The sequence below is a fragment of the Brienomyrus brachyistius genome, chromosome 1 (genome assembly GCF_023856365.1).
Source record: "Brienomyrus brachyistius isolate T26 chromosome 1, BBRACH_0.4, whole genome shotgun sequence".
Taxonomy (NCBI): Eukaryota; Metazoa; Chordata; class Actinopteri; order Osteoglossiformes; family Mormyridae; genus Brienomyrus; species Brienomyrus brachyistius.
The window spans coordinates 46,567,438-46,591,181 of NC_064533.1; the positions used below are offsets into that span (position 1 = coordinate 46,567,438).

The 23,744-nt window shown below is 42.8% G+C and overlaps 1 protein-coding gene across 3 annotated transcripts; it reads right to left on the minus strand.

Annotated features, from left to right (window-relative positions):
- Positions 1–11,603: 11,603 nt before the first annotated feature.
- On the minus strand, positions 11,604–15,024 carry vgll3 (vestigial-like family member 3). 3 transcript variants are annotated; one of them, XM_049006330.1, is made up of 4 exons: positions 14,556–15,024; positions 13,307–13,664; positions 12,551–13,055; positions 11,604–12,401 (listed from the first exon to the last, which is right to left on the minus strand). In XM_049006330.1, exons 1-4 carry the CDS (start codon positions 14,664–14,666, stop codon positions 12,356–12,358), a joined length of 1,020 nt encoding a protein of 339 aa, XP_048862287.1. In that variant the 5' UTR covers positions 14,667–15,024; the 3' UTR covers positions 11,604–12,355. The 3 variants fall into 3 exon arrangements, with proteins under 3 accessions (XP_048862287.1, XP_048862288.1, XP_048862289.1); XM_049006331.1 differs by having other exon boundaries at positions 12,558–13,055; positions 14,556–15,020; XM_049006332.1 differs by having other exon boundaries at positions 13,307–13,598; positions 14,556–15,019.
- Between the last annotated feature and the right edge of the window lie 8,720 nt (positions 15,025–23,744).

The following is a 23,744-nucleotide window of genomic DNA, read 5'->3' on the forward strand; positions in this document are numbered from 1 at the left end:
AAATGTCTTGGCCAGCCAGCACAATGCTCACACACTCCCGAAGAATGGAAGGCCAGAAAGAAAGAAGAATTCTTGATAAGCCGGGAGAGCAGAGGAAAGCGTGAGCCGGAATGGCAGCAATGTGGAGCATTCACAACATTGTGTGGTGTCAGTGCCTGGCCTGCACAAAGGCGCCCTTCTCTCAGCTGTCAAAGACGCCATTGAGGCATCAGGCGAGCAGAAGCAACCCGCCAAGGCTCTTTATCACCCCTGCATTCCACATCAGTGTCCCATAAGGCATAATCCACTGTCCTTCCTCTCATTCATCCTTGCGTTCTTTTTTTTTTCCCCCCACTTTTCCCCCCACCCCCGGCCACTTTTTGTCGGACACGTCGGCCCCCAGCTGGTACCGAGAATTCGTACGGGGGGGGGGGGAACACCTTTAAGGGGAGGGTGCTTCTGGCAGCGCCCGGACCAACCTCCAGCCCTGGTGGATAGGTGACTCTACCACCCCCCCCCCCCCCCCCCCACCCCTCACTGGGAGATGTGAGACTTGATGGAATGACAGCTTCTGAGGCTCTGTCCAGTCGGCACTGAGAAGCGACATGTGACGTCCGAACGCCACGCTGAGCTGCGCGACAGCTAAGATTGTAATCTCTTTGAGAGCAGAGCAGGATAACAAGGGCTTTCTCCTGCTTATCGCTCTCGGGGCATTAAAGGGTACAGTGTGTTCCAAAAGGGAGAAAAAAGGGGCTAACTAGATAAAACAAGTCAATCCTTGGGGGAAGTGATACAAATTGGAGGCTAATTCCATTATCCACCGCTGCTCTCACTATTGTCCAGCTGTCTAGCTTGATTCATTACATCAGGAGCCTTTTTTTCTTTGGCGTTGGAGACTCCATGGCTTTGTTTGTTTTGGCCCAGGGTTACCCACTGAGAGGATGTCACAGCTTACCCTGGGGCTCTCGGTGCGGGGCTGCCTCGGATCGGGTCCCCTGCGGTGCAGGACTTCGGAGCGGCGGGGGCTCCGACTGGCAGCTGTGCCCCAACCCCCCCCCGCTCCACACCCGCGCTCTGGCCACCCCTCCCTTCCTGGCTTCTGGCCCGGGCTGATTGACAGATGTTTCAGAGGGTGGCTGACAAGAAGACATTTTACATCTGTGAGGCGCCGCCTCCCGTCACGTTCGCCTTCCCATGGTGCCTTTTGTGACGTCAGGCACAGGTGGCGCTGGATGGCAGGATGCTGGGACTCACCCAGACCCAGCCGAAGCTCCTTTAGAACTGCGGGTCACTGCCTAAACTATATCCCTGCTACCAGGAGTGACATTCCCGCCATTGCAGGTATAAGCTTTCAGCTGAATGTAGCCCCTGAATGCAGGGAATTCCCCGCAGCAGGCATGTTTGACATGGGTCACATTCCTGTGCAGACAACATGCAGTGAGATGGACAGCTCAGGAATACGGGGAATGACCTATAGGACCTGCCATTACCATTACAGGCTGGCTGTAGGACAAAGTATCTAGTGGATTTAGTGGAAGAACCTAACATTAATTACCCTCATTTTTTGAAGAGAATAATTGCATAGCCTGGCTGCCAGAACAACTTACTGTGACACAGGAGATGAATTATAAACATATAACTCGTGAATGGAAAACCACAGACTGTATGCATTGAGTGATGTATTAATTAAGTAGTACAGATTATTAATAAGCAATCTTGTATATGTGGCTTTCTTCTGATTAACGACACAACCAGGCTGGGGTTAGATCTCTGCCAATCAAAGCCTAAGGGTCTCGCAGTCAGAACAGAATCAGAATGGGTTTGTTCAAATCCTGAGAGGTTTGCTATGGATAGTTCTGCGTATGCAAATTTGGGTGTGCTATCACTCAGTTTAGTTATGGCTGGATTTATTAAGGTAGGAGAGATTTGGGGTACAGCACCTTTGTGGGTGAATCTGTGAATCCATATGTAATCAAATATGCAAACTCTCTAATTTGAGTTGAATTTAAACACAAACGTATCTGGTTATGGATGTTAATTAGTGTTCCTAAAAAGAATACCGTAGGAACCAGTGTTGGATCTGGTCAGTCAGTTTTATCCTTTCAGAGCCAGCCGTGCTCATAGATGTTCCCAGCTAATGTGCCGCAGACATCCGAGCTGTCTGAAAAACCGGCTTTGTACCCAGAGCATGCTGCTCCTGTCAAGTAAAGGAATATGTGAGAGCACTCTGCGATTTTTGGGAGCATCTTGACCACAAGTACCCAGCGCTAATGCAGACCGGTGAAACATGCCAGTTCGAGCATAAACAACATGCAAGTACATTGTGTACGCATTACAGTTGGGAACATAGTGACTGGGGTGCAGTGCGTGGGTGGGGGGGCGGGGGGCAGATATGGGGGGTGGTGCTGCGAGAGGGTCTCAATGCACGTCTCTAAAGCCCACTCCATTCCCGCTATGGCCATTAAGTGAGTCTCCAGAGACCCAGCCGAGTGCTGACGAAAGAGCGGGAAGCATAAATGTCAAGAGGAGCAAGGGATGGAGACCTCGCCGCCCTTCCCTCAACACCATCACAGATCCGCAGGTCCTGCCTGCGGATCAAACCTGAAGTGGCTGGGACGTTGATGATTAGGCGGACAAGTCAGAAGACCCTCTTGGTGCATTGAGAAAAATTAAGAATGGTGGTTGTAGTAGCTCCTAATGGCGCACGTATCTGGCTCCATCTCTCTGTGCATCTCTCGCAGCATCACATCATTAGTGCTGTTCTTATTGGTCTCGTTGGGTTAGAATCCCAAATCTGCTCATGAGACCCTGAGGTGAATCTCAACAACAAGAACACAAAGACTGAACTTGTGGTCTCGGCAAGACCGGTCTTGCTAGCTTGCCTTCCAAGAATGAACTTGTGGTGCAATGAATCACGAGATCAGTCTTGTTTGCCGAGGGTGCAACTTATGTATCCTTGATATTTGGACCAGAGCAAGAGCAGCATCCGGGGATTTTTACCGTCCTTTGTACTTGTGATATTAGTATTGGAACTGGTCTTTGGCAATAGAAGATGACATAAAACAGGTGCACAAGAACACAAGTATCGTTAAGTACGCATCTTGAGATTCACCCAATTTCATACCTCTGGTATTTCCCGCAGTGAGCTCTTTTAGTCAATTGGTGATAGTAGTCTGTTCCATATGCAGGTAACAATCAAAACACACTCCCTCCCCGTACATTCCTCTGCTGTGGTGGATTGCTAGTGAAAAACATTTGATTTGTGATGTAGGAAGGAATCATTGAAAAGGCCTGCTACAATGTGTGGAAGTAGTTTGTATTGTACTCTGGTCTGTGTTGGCACCACAAGTGGTCTCCTGCAGAGGTTGACTGTCCCTTTGATATACTGTAGTTATCGATAGTTACCGTAGTTGAGAAACATAGCTTGTAACCAGGAGTCGCTGGTAGAGAGCTGCCAAACTTTACCAACATTGACTGAGTGAATGATCAGTTGTTTGAAATAATATGATTGGAGAAAGGCATGTGCTACAGACGACAAAGAATCGTAATACAGGCAGTCCCTGGGTTGAGAACGTCCGACTTACGGACAACTCATACTTACGAACGGACTGTCATATATCCTGTTGTATTAAAAATTCAGGTTAAATACAATAGTTCGCAATAACGAATGCAAGCGCTGCTTTGTGACGGTTGTAAAAACATTGTGCGGCTTCAGTGGCTCAAGGTACAGTATGTAGTTACTTTTATTATTACTGTATAATATTATTATTCATCCATCCATTTTCCAAACAGCTTATCCTTCAGGGTTGTGGGGGGTCTGGAGCCTATCCCAGAAGCTATGGGCACAAGGCAGGGAACAATGCAGAATGGGGGGGCAGCCCATCACAGGGCACACTCACACACCATTCACTCACACATACACACCTATGGGCAATTTAGCAATTCCAAATACGTCTTTGAACTGTGGGGGGAAAACCTGGAGAAAAACCCCATGATGACATGGGGAGAACTGTGCAAACTCCACACACATGTAATCCAGGGGGAGACTCGAACCTGGGTCCCATGTGAGGCAACAGTGCTAACCACTGCACCACCATGCCAGCCCTATTATGTTTTTATTATTATTTTCCCAACTTACCTACAAATTCGACCTAAAGACAGACGTTGTGCAATGCTACTTGTTTACTTTCCTTTGGCAAAAAAACGGATCTCTCGTTTCAATGGCCAACCCACCCCCGCCCCCCATAACACATTTACCCCCACTTCTCCTGTCAACTAGAGCCAGAGCACAGTGATCTCATTGTGAGTGGTTGGGGAGGGGGGGGGTTCTGGCGAGTGCGTGGGGAGTGCGCTTTGTGGCAGTGCCGCGGTCACATGACCAAAGCAGATGTGGTACCCGCTGCCAGGGCCTGAGCCTCCTGAACAGGTGGAGCGCGCCCGCTAATCTCTTATTAAAGTGGAGAGGAATGCCAGAAATGCACAGGAGCACTCTGTTGTTTCAGCCCCTGGCTGGTCGCTCAGCTCGCATTACCTAACAGGAATCTGCATGACTGATACTTTGTGGAGAGACGGAGACACAGCTAGTGAGAAAAAGAAGCGTTGCTTGTTCTCCTTACCGAAAGGTCTTCTCCAAAGCCACGTTTATTCAGTAAACGACTGATCGATCTCATATGTAGAACAGATCCCGTGTTTGTGCCGTTAATAAAAACCACACCTTTGTTAGTCCTGTAGGATTGGCAACAAGACCTGTTGCATCTCGGCTGGAGTCAGACGGTTTGTCACTGCGGGGGTATTGATGCATTCGTGCATTAATGAGCCATGATGTTAGATCCCTGCATCTGCCTTTGGTGTGACTTGTCCACCGGCTCATGCAAAGCGAGGGCAAATGATCAATCTCATTTGTCAAATAATCAAATGGGGCACTGATTAGAGGATGGAATGAGAACATTTATGTTGGTATTATGACTGAAATGAGGCCTGCTCATATCTTCCTCTGCTGTGGTTCTGACCAAATCCAGACCCTTTTCTTGGCAGCTTCTCTAATTGTCGTTCATATATCCAGCTCAGTGGACTTCCTAAGCCTTAAAAAATGTACCTCTAACATCAAGAGCAGAACCATAGACTGAGGAACTACTGCTTTGCTGCTGATTGTGAACTTGGTGTAGCTTTTATTGCTTGTCATCTGAAGATAGGGCACATATTGAATTGTCTGAAATATGGACAGAAGCTGGAGGACATCTCACACTTCCATCACATTATCCTGTAAAAGCCTAAATCGGTCTGATCATTTTAGGTGAAGTAACATGCGTTGCACCCTCCGATCAGAGACATTGCATTTCAGTTTGATCTGCGTTTCTCAAGCACATCACAAAATCTTTAATTCTTTGATCTGGACATTTCAAGTTACCAGAAAGGCTGACCCAGCAGACCCTCACTACAGGTGATGTCACTCGTGGAACCCTTTTAGTACCCACATAACAGGCATTATCATGGTATCCTTGCTTGTAAATAATAGAGATTATGATGACATGATTGTTTAGTTTATTAGACATAGCGGTGTCCTATAACCATACTATTTTGAGTCCAAGGTGGGTTCTATTAGGAGTCCTTTGTCAAGGAGCTCCAGGCAGTTTGGAGAATAGAACTTATTTTGAACCTAAGTCGTGAATCTCAAGTAGAACAGGGTACTTTGATCATGCTTTCTCTGAATTTGCAAGTATGATGTAAGTTTTTTGTACTGTGCACATACACTGTAGAGCAGGAAATGGGAACAATAAGGGCATGTATCACACAGTCAGACCAGATCCTAGTCTGATTTGTCGTGGTCTTTTTGGATAGTAGTTCATGCCCTTTAAGCATGGGCTTTGTGCTTGGAGGGCAGCAGAACGCTGTGGTGGGGGTGATGATGTGCATGCCAATCTCTGTAGCACAAAGATTAAGGAAAAACTTTGGAATAGTCAGTGCCCTCGAATTCCTCTGTTTCTCAACGGACCGCTGTGTGGAATTCCGTCTGTAAACATATCCTCCTTTATTCATTGGTTACCACCGCGGGCCTCGGAAACTGCCCTATGCACCGCATAAACGTCATGTTTAATCCAATGTAATCCAATCTGCTACCCAAGGGTCCGTCTTCGGTCACCTGAGGACAGACAGCAGGCGAAACTGAAGAGGGACCGGAAGGGGCAAAAGCGGACTGCGGGGAACCACTGTGACAGTCACGCATGTACCCGCCTTCCACCTGCCCATCCTGAACAAGTTCATGGGGAGCCAAGGTAGGGCTACATCCTGGACAGAATGCCAGTCCATCATGAGGACCATGAAATAAGTGGGTAAAAATATATACATACATCTATAAAATTATATTATACGCTTATTAAAAAAAAAGGCAAAATACAGACGCTCCCCAGGTTATGATGGTCTGTGTTACAATATTTCGACTTTACGATCAATAAATGTTTTCTGTTTCAGTACATTACTCAATAAATTCAACACTAACAAGAATTTGTGTTAATGATTTTGCTCAACTGTAGGCTGATGTAAGTGTTCTAAGCATGTTTAAGGTAGGCTAGGCTATGATGTTTGTTAGGGTTTGTTAGTGGTTTGTGTTGTAATAAAATGCATTTTCGCCTTAAGATATTTTCGCCTTACGATATTTTTGTCTGATAGGTTTATCGGAACGTAATCCCATCATAACCCGGGGAGAAGCTGTATTCAGTAATTTCATAGATAACACTGCTGCCTGCTATTCTTTAAAAAATTCTGAATTTCATGCAAAAGTAACGTATGCTATACTGGTGAAAATCTGGTAGAGCCATTGTGATCACATTATACAGTGGTGAACTGGAGAGAAGCGTCAGTTAAAAGAAGCACATGCCCTCATTAGTTACTGGGTGGGCTGGGTGAGTGAAGGTGGATTAGTGTGCAATGTTTGGGGGATAGTCTTACAGCACATCATAAACATTCATCAGTATTACCATAGTCCGTGTCTTTAACTGTATATTTTACTACCATTTACATGAGTGTTGGCGGGACCCAAATTAGCAATGCAATGCAAATGTGCATCTCCCGAGCTGTTCTGCAACACATAAACACCTGCCATGTCTGAAAGATGGACCACAATGCCTTTGGTTTAATGTAACCAAACATCGCAATGCTTATTTTGAGTAACTCCATGCTAGTTGCGTGGATTTATTTGCGGTCTGCTTTAGATTTGAAGAATCTGAAGTGCTAGTCCTGCGTATCCTGCAGCCATTATGTAATATCTGCTGAGTCAGTATATTTGGCAGGCTGTGCTTCATTTTAAGACGGTTGTAAAATCTTATATGTGAAGTAATGAATGCTTTTCCAGTGGGTTTTTGCATGTGGTTTAAAACCCCATGCTGACTGAAACCGACATACCATTAATGTGGCTTTAACTACTAAAATATCGAGATAACCTCTATGCTTCACTCTGTCACTACTGAGACATGGTGAGCTGAAATTTAATGTCTGCCCCGAGAAAGTCTAGAATCTCAACTGTAATTTATAATTTATTTACTCATTCTATGAAACCACCAATCAAAAAATACACTTCATTAAAGTCACGTGCAGATTGGCCAGACAGATGTACACCATTAATATCCAAATAGTAGCAGGAGGCTACTTTTAATTTACTTTTAATTGCCATTAGAGAAGAGAGAAGTCTATCCAGCGCACTATGCAGAGAATTTAAAGATAGACGGCAAAGGCTAGGTTAGCTTGGCCTTGAAGTGATACTTATTGATCCTGTATGCTGCCTACAAGTGTAATGTTGTAGGACTTCCTCTGTAAAGACCAGTTTATATTACGAACCTCTGTGCCCTTTCCTCACCGGTCCCCACCCTGTCTGCTTCCCTTCCCCCAGAAGAGTAACCAAATCCATAAAGTCAGATAATTCCTAGATTCGATATGGTGTCGGTATGTGACATCAGCGCTCGCTGAAGGATGTACTTGCGTATATCCTTAAAACGACTTACGAATTTACGGACTTACGACTTACGAACATTTCAAGTTCATAATGTTCGGCCGTTCGGAACATTTGTACTTTGAGCCAGGTAAGCTGCATTGTTTACTGGCTGCAGAGCACTGAATAATTTGGTGGTTGACCAATCTGGTCATGTCGATATTGAAATCTGTTAACTGAGAACTATTTTTGACTAAAGGCTGAGCCTCCAGCTTATTTTGTCTACAACTCCTGTTTATTTGTGATCTCGTCCGTTTGCTGCACTCCCACCTCGAGGAGCTTTCATTGCGATGTAGGGCTTTTGTTGGTCAGTCAAAGGGCCATAGCATTCATGTGCTTGTTCTCCAGTGCTCACATGCAAGCTATACTTCACTCATTAGATCATGCTAATACTTAGACCTTATACAGAAGAAAACAGTCATTCTGTAGTGTTCCTGGCTGTGACATGTTCATCTGAGTCCACCTTTGTTTGATCAAGTCTGGTTAAATGTATAGTGACTTGTGCGATTTGAAATTATTTAGTATATACAGGTGCATAATTTGAAAGATTGTGTGCATTATGTAGTGGCTGAGTAGAATGTTTTACTCAAAACTTTTGTATACCAGGATGCTTCATAAACGGTGATTATGACGGAACTGAACATTTGGCAGCCGGGACCCCAGACTGGAAGTGTTGGTCACAGGCAATAAAGGGACTTGGAAAGTGAAATTGGCTCTGGCTTGTGCACGAAGAGTTTGGCTCCCTGTGGAGAATGAGATGGAGCCTTTGTCCTGTACGCTCACTTTGGTCCACATCTGTATAGATCAAAGAAGAAGTGAACCTTCAGCATTAGTGAGTTATTAAGCTTTTCTACAAACGTAAAGAAAAACGTATTTAAAGATGAGGAAATGCACGCACGGATTCAGGCTTTAAATGGGGCTGCTTAATTAGACCAAACATTATAAAGTCAAACCTCTGCACATACTAATGCTTGAAAGTAATAACCTGGACTTTGGGTGCTAGCATGCCACCTAAAAATCCATCGCAGTGTATTTACAAAAAGTGTAAACATAAATATTTAAACTGATACTTAACCTGGCGGATAAGCCAGGTTTGTGCGCGTTCTGCTCATTAGAAATCGATGGCCTTGCTGCTCGGTACCCTGAAGCACATCAGCTACGTTCTGCAGAGAGAAAGCTGTATACTGAGTGGGATGTGGCTGTGGCATGTCTGAAAGGGACCCGCGGGAGACCTGCTCCATTAGCACATGAGTGCAGTACATGCTAATCACAGGGTTACAAGCCCAGGCCTTTGATTCTCATGCTCTAGGCAGGAGTTCCACTTTTCCAATGGTTGGTTTCCTGAAGGATGAATGGGGTCTGGGGAGCGTGCCGGGAGATGGGGTGGGGGGTGTGGGGGGGGCGTGAGCAGGGGTTTGCTGCTGCCTACACTCTCTGCCAGCAGCTCTGACACAGTATGGGGGGAATATAAAACAGTGATGAACCGGAAACATCCACTTCCTTGACTTATGTGTCACTAGCAGGTGCCTTTAAAACTTTGAAATGTTAATATATTTTTTTTGTTGCAAATTCTAACTTTTCCATGCATAATTATTATACTGCATAATTTTATTTTGCCTCCAGCAAAACCTTTTTGGTGTCTCTTTTTAGTGTCCCTTGTACAATCATGCGTGGCGGAAGTAGATCATTAAAATACTAACTGTCCATAGGTTTCCATTTACCACAAGTAAAATATGTACACATTCTACACCAACGAAGGGCACTCTAGATTCTAAATTTTATGTATGCCCACGAAAGAGCCTTTTCCATCCAGCATGACATATGGTTATCAGAACAGAGATGGTGCGGCTGACTGGTCCTCATAAATCACTTGACCAATTAGGACTTCCTGAAAGACAACAATAGCTACAGTATTTGCTGATGAGTCCCTGTTGCTGATGTCCCCCACTGAAGATCATCCAGGTGTGAATCACAGAACATTGTTACAACACCCATCCATCCATTGGGATGGCAGGGATGATTAAGTCTGTGTCAGGAAGATAACGGGGAATTTAATTTTACTCATAACCTAGCAGTTACCATGAAGATAAAGTTTTCAGATATTAATAGGAGTTATGAGAAATATTAATATGAAATATGAGAGAATGTCTGTGATATGTAAAGCAAAAGCAGCCATCTTAATTATTCATGATAAATAGTTTATTTTTACTTTTATTCAACAATAAAACATTTACACCTCACTATACACAGGCAACGAATCAAAATGATAAAAAACAGAAAGGACAATGACATCATTACTGAGGAACACTATAGGAAATGAAAACATACAAGGCACACGAGGAGGGAGATATCCAGGTCTCAGAAGTGGTGTGATGTACAGGATAATGTGCTGAAAATAAGATCTACTGTATGACATTTTTACAAACCAAGAGAGGTCAGGAAAAGCCTCTGTTCTTTACCAGCGGGTTATGGACGGGCGACAGAGAATTAAACTTTTTTCTAACAGATAGTCAGTGACTGGGAATGCAAGAACTATTTTTCCGAGACCTTAAACGATGACCAGTACATTCCATCCGTGTGCCGTACTTGTAGGCAGTGGGATCTTTTTGGATGCCTTGGACTCTAGGATGCTGATCAGACCCGGAGGTGGGAGGGCAGGCTGAAGATCTTTTGGAGCTCTGAGTCATTTTAGGAATGGGGAAAATTTCAGGCACAGAGACTCCCAACCCAAAAGATGCAGTATTCCAAGATGATACTCAATTTCAGCACACGGCACATGCTCCCAGCATGCTCTGGGCCTCCGTACGGGCAAACCAGCATTTATAAGTTGCCTCCCACAATTCCTCCCCCAGCTCCCATCAGCTCCCATGGCAACCATCAAAAAAGGTCTCTGCTTATGCTGTTGGTATGTGTTTACTAGCCCTCTCAGAGGACCACTTCCTGCTTAGTCAGTAAATCTGCCCCGCACCGACTTTCGAAGAGCACGTTTCCTGTTATTTGAGAAACATATTAACGAACTTCTTCTTATGTAAGAATCACACATTTGAAGCCGGCTCTTTCTTCATTCCCTGTCGGATAAGGTTCCAGCATTCATTTTCATAAACACTGGGTAGAATCTGACTGCCAGAGAAGTAAAGCAGATTTTCATTGACGCAGTATAATAATTTATTAATATGGCTGCCGGGACGCTGAACTTGCAAATGACATAAACGCGCCTGTGAATAATATACAAAACTATGAAAACAACTAATTTTAATGCACAGCATTAGTATCTGCAATGACTGAAATGCTCATATTTCCTTGTTACAGCGAGAAACACTATGAAGAGGTCAGGATATGAGTGGGACGGAACACTGCTTACTGAATACATAATAAGTTATGTCAATTATGTGGAATTTAAATAGGGCTGTTTAGTGTTGATACAAACCAGCTATAACTATAGTAATATACATATAGTTATATAAATGGAGTCAATTGTTTTGTGTAGAACATGCACACATCCTTCTCCCAACTGCTTGGGTCCACAAGCAGGAAACAAAGAGCATCCATCAAATGAAGTGTAAGGGTTACAGGTATTTCCGTGATTTTCCAATCCGATGGGGGCGGGGGGGGGGGGGCAGTCAATCGTTAAAAATACTAAAGTTGCATTGAGAGAAAAGTTTGATTTTGAGTCAACAGTATATTTCCAATGCACATCTGATTCACATTAAAATATTTAATATTGCAATTACACTTTTTTTTTTCATGCAAAGGGAACTAATGAGTATTTGCCAATAGAACTTAGCAATTTATAAATTCACATCAATGGCTACACCAACTTGCACCATAAAGGCAAATATTCATGGTACACACGTAAACGATGAAAGAAAATGAAAGCCCAAGAAATTAACCACCAACTGCGTCCAAGCAGTTAACAAACCACTAAGGATGATATTATACTCTATGTTAAACAAAATATGATACTGTTAGTTAAAGGGATTTTCCAGCAATATAACATCTCTAATAGGCTGAGCTGTAGTGCACAAACAATATCAGTTCTTTAAACAGAACTATCGGGGTGTACATGGACTCACAACAATTCAAAATAAAATTCAAATCAAAATCATAACAGGTTTTAAAAAAGAAAAGTATACCTTAGAATCCAGGTCCTGTCACAAAGATGTCCTTCCTGAGAGAACCTTCTCTCTTTGGCAACATACCACTTTGTAAATCTCATCAAAAATCCCACGTAAGGCAAGTCTTTTGGCTTTGGTAAAACTTTAATGTTCTTGATAGACGCCGCTGTGCATGAACCTAAGGAGACAGTTTCTTTTCCGGAAAGAATTCCCAGGGAATTCATCACGCTCGCTGTCTTAGCGCAGGAAACTGTCTGTTAGAAGGCTTCACTCACCACCTTCATCTCAGAACCAAACAGAAGGCTTTCCTTTCTCCGGATCCACGACTGCAGGTAGAAAGGGAATAAGACAGGAGTTATATTCAGTTTAGATTATTTAAAACTTCTTAACATGTATTCTGATTGGTTAGCAAAGGAAGAAGACTAATAGTAGACTTGTTGGACAGATGACTTTCTAGGAAGTGGTTGTGACTCACCACCCACCTGGATCAACGATGTCCAGAGACCCATGGAATGAACTGGGCCAGCTGTGTGCAGGACCGCTGCCTGTCTCTGGGACAGTCTTGGTCCCCTCACAGTGCGGGGCAGAGTTGCAGGCTGGACGCACGCTGGTGAGCAACAGTGGGTTGAAACGGGGGTCCAGGGCTGGGTTGTGGGTGTGGTGGAGCATGTGATGGGCGTGCGGATGCGGGTGATGGGCGTGAACGTGGGGGTACACCTCATGCACATGAGGGTAACTCGTGCCTCCTTGGCCCCCCAGGGCATAGTGCCAAGACTCTGACAGGGTGGCTGAGGCAGGCAGGCCAGGCTGGTGGAGACTGTGCCCAGCCCATGTGCTGGGTTCCCCAGAATGGAAAGCGGCGCCTGGGGGGATATCGGGATGGACGGAGGGGACACAGGGACTGCTCTGTGGGGGGTAACTGCTGCTCCACAGGGACGACGGGAATCCGGTGCAGGGACCTGCAGGGAGAGATGGTCCATCTGCAACACAAGCATGCTGAGTCATCGCCTGAATAATTCCCACGCGGCCTCCACGAAGACCTACACAGAAATGACATTCTTAAGCAAAAGAACTTTCCGATCCATAAGCTAGGCCTGCGTATGTTCAAAATACATTTTCTGGGTTGTACTTCACACAAGAGAAAGACAAAAAAAATTTCTATCATATCATTTCAATAGATTCTTGCCACAGAAACTGAAAGTCATGATGGTTATGGGGTTATATTACTCACCTTTCCAGCGTCCTCCTAAGGGGGTCTGGCTGCCTTTCCTGTCCTCAGTAAAGGCGCTGAACTGGCTCAGAGCGCGGGAGAAATGCTCATCCACCACGTCACTGATGTCTCCGTGGAAATAGGTGAAGAGGACGCACCTGGAGCTCAGGTACTCAGCCTCTGCGGGTGGAGCCTCCTTTGCAGGCTCCCTTTCTCCACCCGCCCTCTCCCTGCCACGCTCCTCTTTTTGCTCTTTTCCCTCCACTGTTACTTCCAGAGAGTCCTGCATCTTTCTGTAGAAGCAGAGTTTCTTCTGTAAAGATATGGCGGGGGAGAGTGACATCAGGGCAGTGACATCACAAGTGTGGGGGGCATCCCTCTGTAATATATAAATTATAACTTTTATTTCTCCCTGAGCCACAAAGAATCAAAGTATTTCATCATACATTTGGTGTATAAACTCTCATACTTATATTACTCCATCATTTACGCCACAGCATTCTGGGAAATAAAAACACTAACAATATGTTTCCTGTTATGTTTTTTTCCGCGCTGAGAAAGTTACGGTTCTAGAAGAATGCAATTAATTTTTTTCATTTTGTCTCACGTACACCTGTTCTCATTATTTCTGCCTTGTTTCACAGTCCTTTTGCACCATTAAGACCGAAATACACCAATTAAACATACATTTGGAAGTTGTCTTTTTGTTAACTAGCATTGTTTTATGTGGAATACTCGCTTGACGCTACTGTACTGTTAAATTGTGAGGAAACAACTGCCGTACAGTATATTACTAACACTAGATAATTATTTAGGTAAAGAAAAATAATACAAAATATGTTCGGATATGTATTCCATTCGTACATTTTCAAATCGGCTATCAGATTTCAGCGATCCAAGCGCTTTCATCCATAAATCACCCGAGGTTTACTATTCAGCTGGTGGATCTGCTAAGGCACCCAGTTTTATACGCTCACACAGCCCAGTCACAGTTTCTTGTATGATTACAATTGCACACTTTAAAAAAAGAAGCTTTAGTTAGCACATTCCTTCAGTTGGCAAATAATAAATATCTAAGAAAAACATAAAGGGCGGGGGTCTCTGTTCTGTTAAATCTGCGTAAAAACGCAGCGCAAAACAAGACAACTGCGCGAAGTTGATAGACGACGTAAAGAAAGAGGAAGATAGGTTTCTTTTAAAAGCATCGATCACAAACCACCTTCTAAATTCAATGCGGTTTATCATGATCAGCAATGAGCCAGTGACTTACCTGCTGTTTCTGCTGGCGACGGTAATACGCAGCCTTGTAAGCCGCCGATGTCGCCGGCAAGTACTGATGGGCTCCATAAGTCTGATGATACATAACATCCAGACAACTCATGGCAGGACTTCTGTATCTCAAGAGTTTGGAGGTAAAAATATAGCGGTGCAATCCTCACACTGGGATAAACGTCAGCGGGTGCATTGTCCCTATAAACCTGTGCGTGGACAAAAGGCTGATCCGCCAACGGAGGAACTATTAGCATACAAACAAAAGATTCCCCATCAGGTTTTTCCACAACTAATAGACCATGCATCAAAAAAGCAGACTACAACAGAAGACTACTAAAACTCCATTTCGCCTCCGCACAAATGTTCATGGGGCGTTTTACATCAAGCCGTCACACGCCCACTAAAACTGAGGGAGATGAGTTTCAGTCTTAGTTAAGTTAGTGATAACCACACCCAAGCGATCGCCTTTCTATTAATACACCAAAACCACTTGGTTGTAAACCCTGCTTGTTCCTCTCATTATTTAAACGAGTAGATACGGGTTTCACTTGTTAACAGAGAACAAGTACTTGGCCAGAAAACTTGGCAAAGGAGGCTGAAATAAGAGAAAGCGGACAATATGTTCCGATATTGAGATGCTGGTAATCTGAGAAGAGATTTATCTTTTACTTTTTTCCTGCTATGAAGTGTAAGTCGTGAGGTGGTTTACATATTTTATTTAGTTCACATTAAGGCTAATGTAAAGCAAAAATAAGCATATACAAAATCAGCAACAGTTTTGCATTTTAGTGAAATGCATATTTTTTGCAATGTAAAATCTGCTCAAAACATTCGTCTTAGTTTAAAAACATTTGGAACCTTGTTAAATGTTAAAAATAACAGACGTGGGCTATGTGCTGTTTAGCTATAGGCGTCTTTAGTTCAAACGTTTCCATCAGTGTCAGAATTTATGAAAAATGCATAACCGTAATAATTTTAGCAATTGTCCGTGATGCGGCCAGTCTTTTCGTACATTCGGACATTTTCATATCGTGAGGTTAGGTATTACTTTTCGTCGGAGTACTGATGCTAATATTATTTACGATTGATTTACAATTGCAGTTAATTTAACTGTAATTTGTTGGATTCGCTTTGAAGTTGTATTCGTCATATGGTTTAGATGAAAATGAATAGCAGTACGATAGAATGAACATGGAAAAGCGATCATGAGATCCTGATGTTGGTTGTGACTTCATTTTAATGTTGTTGGAACTCATGTGACAATGAGTATCAGCTGGGTCAGAGTTTCTTTTTAGTATCGAACATCCATCCATCCATCCATCCATCCGTCCGTCCGTCAGTCATTCGCACCTATCTAAATGGGGTCCGTCCATTCATTTCTATGGGGAAAACCCTAATCCTAATCATGAGTAACCAAACAAAATACAAGACTTTTGGCATTGTTAGTTTTCTGATTGCAGTCACAGATTTTTATGAAATTGAATTTCTGCTTGTGAGCACCGAAAAAATGGTCCCCACAATGTCAGAATAACAGTTTTTTTTTATCACACTGTGAGGACATTTGGCCCCACAAAATAATGTATATCTGCCCCTGCTTACACAGACACAGACACACACACAAACACACACACACACACACATTACTGTGCAAATCTGTTCCTGTAAAAATGCTCTATAGAGAATACTTTCAAAAACAATGTGACAAATATGTTTCATAATACATTTTTGTTTTAATGCATCCCTGTGTGTCTGTCAAGCACCATGAATTGCCTTGTGTCTGAATTGTGCTATAGAAATAAACCTGCCCCTTGCGTAATCAATGGGTTTCCTAGAATGTGCCGTAAACATATATATATATATATATATATATATATATATATATATATATATATATATATATATATATATATATATATATATATATATATATATATATATATATATATATACACACACACACATATATATATAAATACACACATATATATATAATCAAACCAATATTTGGTGTAACCACCTTTAAACAGCATCACTTCTCTTAAATGCATTTGTATGCATTTTTTAAGGTACTTGGCTGGTAGGTGGCCCTATGCATCCTGGAGAAGCTGCCACAGTTCTTTGGCTAGTGCTTCGGCTGTCTCACTCGCTCCTGTCTCTCTGTATAATCTCTGGCTCGATGATGTTGAGATCAGGGCTCAGTGGGAGCTGTAGCATATGCCACAGAATTCCTTATTCTTTTCACTGAAGATAGTTCTGTATGACTTTGGCCGTGATTTTGGGGTCATTGTCATGCTGCAGAATGAATTTGGGTTCAATCGGATGCCTCCCTGATGATACCGTGTGATGGGGAAGAATCTGCTTCCACTTCCCAGCAGAGAGGGAGTCATTAAATTTGACCAAATTGCAAACTCTGTTTGCAGAACACTGTAGGGAATCTGTGCTGTGCTTCACTGTTCCCTGCAAACAATTATCCATCTATTGCTTTCCATCCCTTCAGCGCACAAAGTGCCTTCCGTTAGTGCCAAATATTTCAAGTTTTGACTCATCAGTCCAGAGCACCTGCTGCCATTTTCCTGCACACTAGTTGCTGTAGTTTTGTCGCTTAGCTTTGCTTGCAAATCAGAGAATGGCTTTTTGGTCGCATGAAGACCACCTCTGCTAAGACTTCTCTAGTTGGGGATACCAGGGTCCCCGTGGTTTCTGCCAGTTGATAGGAGATCTGGACTTATTAAGTTTTTAAGGGAAATTAAGCTTGATGTACCTTTTATCCATTGCTCTCAGTTTCTGGCCAAAGTGTTTCTGCTTCTCATCCTTGTCTTGTACTTCAGCTCAAGTGCTAGGACAGCACATTTGGAAACAACTGTCTGCCATAAAGTATCTGCTTGGGACCTTGCTGATGTAGGGTGACCACCATGAGTGTGTGTGTGTGTGTTTGTGGGTGGGTGGCTGTGTATTTTTTTCCTGTGCTCCTAGTGTAAAATTTAAAGGTTAATCTGCCACATCCACACAGCCTTGCCCTTTTTGCATTGCTGTACTCTGCCCGCATTTCTTCCCTCTACACAGCTGTTTCTGTTTCACTTAATCAGTTTGTTTCAATCTACACATTATGTCATTGATCATTAGCACCTGCTTGTTATATTTGTTTAATCATGCACTGGGCAATATGCCGACAAAGACCTCAAGTTTTTAATCTGGAAAGCGGGCGTATTACCATGTTACTTTTTTTTTAACAACATACAAAAATGTCACTGTGATATTTATTTATTTATTGCATAGGGAATGTTTGGAAATCTGAAACAGAACAGACATGTGTTATTCACCACCATGGGGAAATTCTCTTTTTCGGAATCCAATTGGGAGTTAAGGGTCTTGCTCAGTGGCCCAAAGGTGACATTAGTTTGGTGGCTCTAGGACTCGAACTGGCGACCTTCCAAACACAGGCACAGAATCGCAACCAACCCCCTGAGCCACACACCTCTCGCTCCCCAATAACTAACAAAATCTAAAATATCCAAGACAACTTTTTTTTTATGAAACATCTTAAGTCGCTAACAAACTCACCAATGCCAAGTGATTACACTGCCTCCTACTGGTAGTTGAACAAACAGCACCTCGTTTGTTGGTAGAAAATGTATGTTTTATGTGTGTTTTTAATAGACAAAACCCATTTGCAAGTGGTTAAGTGATCTCTGTTTTTTATATTCTGGATGCCATTGTGCTTTGACTATTATCAAAAAACAATCCTTGAATTTCCACTATGGTCTTGCAGCAGTTAAGTTTTTACATATCAGTGTACAACCTTAACACTGATTATATAGTATGGCGCAATGGGTATTTTGCATATTGTAATTCAAACAAATCACATACTGTGCCAGATAAAATATACTTTCACTCTGCCTGGGTGATCTTGTCCCTTCCACTAGCGGTTGCTTTCATCATTACAACATTTTAAACGTGTTTAAATCCAAGTAAGTTTTATATATTTTAATTTTCGAATTGATAATACGAACCAACATATCTCTCGAAAAAATAAATTAAGGCTGCCATAAGCTAGCGGTCTCACTTTCCTGCTCCAGTGCTGTATTTGATTTGGCAAAGACGGGAATCTGATTATTTAGAACAGATTTCCATTTAATCGGTTGCGCTGAAAAGTTTAACATGCTATTAACTTTAAGTTATTCTGCTTGGTCTCACAATGTTCAAGGTGATTTAGAAAATTTTACATTGTTATGAGAGCAAACAAGTCCTTCCTTTCCTTGTGGTTCTTGACGAGGGCTACTTAGAAAATGTTACGCAATGCTGCCACTTCGTGGTAGCAAAAAGAAATTGCAATGCTTGCAAAATCGAGAAATCTGAGTGACGATCTCTCGATTTAGAATGTACGGGCAATTTAGAGATGATGAGATAATGGTCTGTGCTGGAGGTATTGGTTAGTTGGAGTGTGGAAATCTATATCTCCCAGGCTTGCTAATCTAGTGCTGAGCTTCACCGGAGAAGATGGGTATGCTAGTTGACTTGTAGACCATGTTCTCAATGTTAGTGGGGTTGTTGCTTTGTAATTTTGAATCTAGTCGTCCAGTCCATTCCTTTCCCTTTCTTTCCCTGTCATCTCCAGCCATGATTTTGCTTGGTTTCCATTGTTATAATCTTAAGGAAGTCCAGCGCATTTAAATTTGTCGCTTAGTAAATTTAGTCTTGTGTTTTTTTGTTGCAAACACCAGCCTGGCTCTTTCCTGATTCTCATTGATGAGGTGGTTGTACCATGCTTAATGGGTCTTTAAGGGCTTCCAGGAGTCCTAGCAGTTCTAACTGTCCGCTTATGGGGCATCTCTGGCATCAGAAAGGTGCTTCCGCCCTCTACCTACCTGCTTTTTGGTCATTGCCAATGTCTCCTGCTTCACCTTGTTCTTGTACTGCTATTGTAGGAACTTTGAGCTTTTGTCCTGTCTGGCAGCTTTAGCCAGCAGAATCACAGTCTGAATGCACTGCGGTGCCAAACATGTTTGCTTTACCATGAGGGACTCTATAAAACTCTGTATAGGCCCCTTATGTTGATCGATTTCTTTTTATTTTATTTAAAAATATTTTAAAATAGTCCTGAAATATACCTCTTGTGGAGCCACACATACAATATAATAAATAAAAGTATAACATGAACAACACAATGCGATATAATACTATACAATAAATACAATATAGATATAAAAAGTGTATAAGCTATGATTATGTGCATGTATGCAGTATAGTGCAAATGTGAAAATGCAATATAAAGCTAGTGAAGGAAGTGAAATTTGAGGTGAGTCTTTCTGAATTTATAACGAGAAGTAACAGATTTCCTTGGCTTCTCCCAATGTTCCACCCTTCCTGCCACTGTGCTCCCTGTAATCTCCCAATTTTCAGTATCAACATTTTTACGATTGTGAGAATTGATTTCCTCCTGCTCGACAAATTTTATCGTTAGGGACAGACCCAAGTTTACATGCGGCCTGCAGGTGCATCGCACCCTCAAATTAATAACGTGCCTGCTCAGGTGGAAGTCAATCAGTCCTGGACTATGCCATGGCTGCAGGGATCGTACTCCCCTTACTAAATTCAGATATACCCTGGTTGGGGACACCCCCACTCAGCAGATTTATGAGTTACATACCCCCACCCCCCATGCTTGGCAAATCTCCCTAATTTACACGGCCTACTGTTGGCAGGTATAGCCTATGGCCCGCAAACAATGACCATCAGTTCTCTTGGTAGGGGGTCTCCCTAGTAAAGCTTTGCCTAGGTCACTGGAAACAGCCCTGGTTATTCTCCATAATGTTATGGTTACCATGGCAGTTATCGCATCCTATGATATCCAGACAGTCACACGTGCGTTCTGCCAGTTTAACTAGTTAGCCTAGATGCAGCAAAGTAGAGAGAAGTTACAGGAATTGTACCAATTTCTTCGCTCTACGTGCCAAAGCAACACAACACAAACGTTTAGCGTTTTGTTGTTATTTTATGGCTACAATTCGTTCTGCTAATGGGTAAATGGAGCTGTTATTTTGAAGTTGAGTTCAAAAGGATTACTGCGCTCAAATGGCCAGTTTACAGCTTGATGGCCAGTCTGCACACTGCCAGTAAATTGGACTCACCAGAACAAATATTTCAAGCAGCATGTGTCTGATGAAGAATATCAGGCCTTCTCTGTCTGAATATGCAGCTCAGCTTCTAGTCTAAGCACTTGTTACCTCACGACTTGACTACTGCAACTCTCTACTGGAAGGTGCTCGTCCCTATTGGCACCCTATTGGGCTAAAGTTCAAGGCCTTACTGCTGGCCTACAGGTTCATAAATGAACAGTCGCCCATATCCATCAAACGGCTCCTCAAGACCTATGTTCCGTCTTGCCCCCTTCTTTCAGAAAACCAACACAGCTTGGAGCTCTGCCCATCATGAAAGAAGTCTCACTCCAGGCGGTTCTCTTGTGTGGTTCCTCAATGGTGAAATGAGCTATTGAACCACTACTCCTTCAACCTCTCCACCTTCAAGAATTGCCTCAAGACCCATCTGTTTCATGACGTTCTCTACTAACCCAATGCCTATTTATGTTCTTTGAATGTCCTTATGTTGCATTTCTGCTCTTTGAACAGTCTTAATAGCTTCTTGCTTTGTTAGAAGTCATTGTGTAGTTGTGTACTTGTTGTGTAGCTCCTACTCCCATACTGCTTACACTTGTACCTGTGCAGTCACTGGAAGATCTACCTAGCAGCACTTATGCCTACTTGACTCCTTGACAGTGTGAATTTTTTGCAATTTGCTATTTGCCTCACTTGTAGGTCACTTGAGAGCAGGGCTGTCAAACTCCAGTCCTGGGGGGCTGAAGCCCTATGCATTTTTGGGTTCCCCCCTCATTTAACACACCTGATTCAACTCCTTGCACCTCCTTGTGCTAATTACCACACAGTTCTTGAGCTGAATAATTTGTGGTGGAACAGGGAAAGAAGTTACACAGGGCTACGCCCCCCCCAGGACTGGAGTTTGACACCCCTGCTATAGACCAAAGCATAACCTATACAATATATATGTAAATGTCTGATGCATATGCAGTGTGCACTAGGATCCAGTGATCCAGTCTTACAAAATGTGCCATCCTTTGGTTTCCTTTGTAGGATAGTGAACGCTGTCCAGAGTTTGGAAATTCAGGTCCAGAGAGTAAAAATCCGGACCAGGATTTTGTTTCTACCAACCAGTTGAATACTCTGAATAATGTGCTTAACTGATTGGGTGCTATTTTATTACACACCATGTACAGCTTCATACATATTAAATCAACTTAGATTTTATTATCGCAAATCTGCTCACCATCACCAAAATTATTATTGTTAGGGTTAGGACAATTATTTGGAAAACATTACTCACCTCTTCATACATTTCTTGTAAGTCACTGTAGTTCCTTAGCATGAAGTACATGACTCACAACCTAATCTGTTTAAGAGACAATCAATGCAGTACCTTCAATCCTCCCCATTTTAATTTTTTCATCGTCTTTTTGTAAACGAGGCATTTTTCTCTTCCTCTGGTGCAGATAAAGCCCGTTTGCGAACTGTGGAAGCCTAGGAAAGCATTTTCATTTTTAGTTTGCTTAACTGAAAAGTAAGTCAAGACGAAGTCATCTGCTTTCAGCAAATGATCGTGACTTTCTCTTCCATCTTGCTCTAGTGTCACTGTCTTGTTGCCAAGCTGCATCTCTGCACGGCCTGGACAATGTGGCGTTTTCTGTACCACTCGCCCCTTGTTTGGATCTTCCTTTAATAACTTACAGTTCACTTGAGTGTGCGCTGTGATACTTAGACTTGTGTCTCAGTGTGATTTGTGTTTTGCAGTAGCTCTGGAAGAAGGGGCGCTTCCTTAGCACCATCTCTGGTGGTTGGTGGTAATGCAGTGTCAAAATACCCCTGGGCAGCATGCCCATAGCTATCCAGGGTTGCCAATTTTGGTCAGCTGCCCTGAGTGATATTTTCAATTCGAGACAAGTCTGCACACACATGCAGACGCATGTTTACATGTATGTATCAATTTCATTGCCTTGTAAATAGTGTGTTGGGTTCGCAAACTACCCCAATGCTTTTGATATAGCTAATTTTAGGTTTATAACGTAATAATATAGATTTGCCGTAAGTGTGAGAGTCTGAAAGCATGAGTGTCACGCCAGGTGCGTGAGAACTGGCAGCCCTGCTAACGTTTTCGTCAAAGGAAAACATAGCTTATTGTTAATTATCTCACAATGACTCAGAAGAGACTATGGTTATTTCACCAAAAATACTGCAGTTGTTTGCTACTGATCTACCAATGATACAAAAGAAATCTATTAGTCCTTCTGACTTTCAGCACCCTAAGTTCAGAACGTCTTCCCGCGCCCAGTCTATGTTCTTCTGTATGCAATTTTTTTAAATCTAATTTATCTAAAGTTTCAAATCCATTCTTTTGTGTATCTCTTTTTCTAAGAAGTGTTCATTTAGTGGACAAATGCACTGCTGCTCTCCTCTCTCTCTTCTGTTGCAGGAGGGGATGTTTGTATAACTGATTAACTTTAATAGTAGAGAAATGTCCAAGGACTAGTCCACTCCACTCCACTCCACTCCACTCCACGTCTTATTAATTAAAAAATAATTTCATTCCATGTATTTTTGTAGAGTACTTTAGTCTTATTTTCTTATTTGCTGCAATCTTGGCCAGGACATCCTGGATGGAGAGATGCTGTGTCTCAGTAGAATTCCTGGTATTCCTGGTTTCGTTTATGTTATTCTTCATGGCCACATTCAACTGGATATGGAACTATGTCAGGCATACTGGGCAGATGGGGATCATATTTGGCAAAATCTATCATGAGCCACCCCGTCCTCAAACACACACATGACGGGTTTGTCTGGGAAAACGTCCAGAGCCGATTTTTTATCCCAGTCCAGCCCTGCTAACAATAGTCATAACCTCTTCTTTTTTCTTCGCCTGCTTCAGTAAAGTTTGTTCAATGCATGTCCCCTAGTCGGCACTGTTGTCATTCGTAAAACAGCGCTCTTCGGAATAAAGTATTACCTTACACATAACGTTATTGTGCAAAAACAAAACAAATATTCCAGGCGGCTTGTCTAAGTAAATTTCATATAATCATATGACTAAGCTGAGTATGACGAAGCAAATGTCCTTCAGGTAA

Coding starts and splice junctions, on each gene's coding strand:
- vgll3 (XM_049006330.1), bottom strand. CDS start 14,666: ATGAGTTGTCTGGATGTTATGTATCATCAGACTTATGGAGCCCATCAG. Junction 13,665..14,555: donor GTCGCCAGCAGAAACAGCAG/GTAAGTCACTGG, acceptor TATATATTACAG/AGGGATGCCCCCCACACTTG. Junction 13,056..13,306: donor CTTAGGAGGACGCTGGAAAG/GTGAGTAATATA, acceptor CTTGTGTTGCAG/ATGGACCATCTCTCCCTGCA.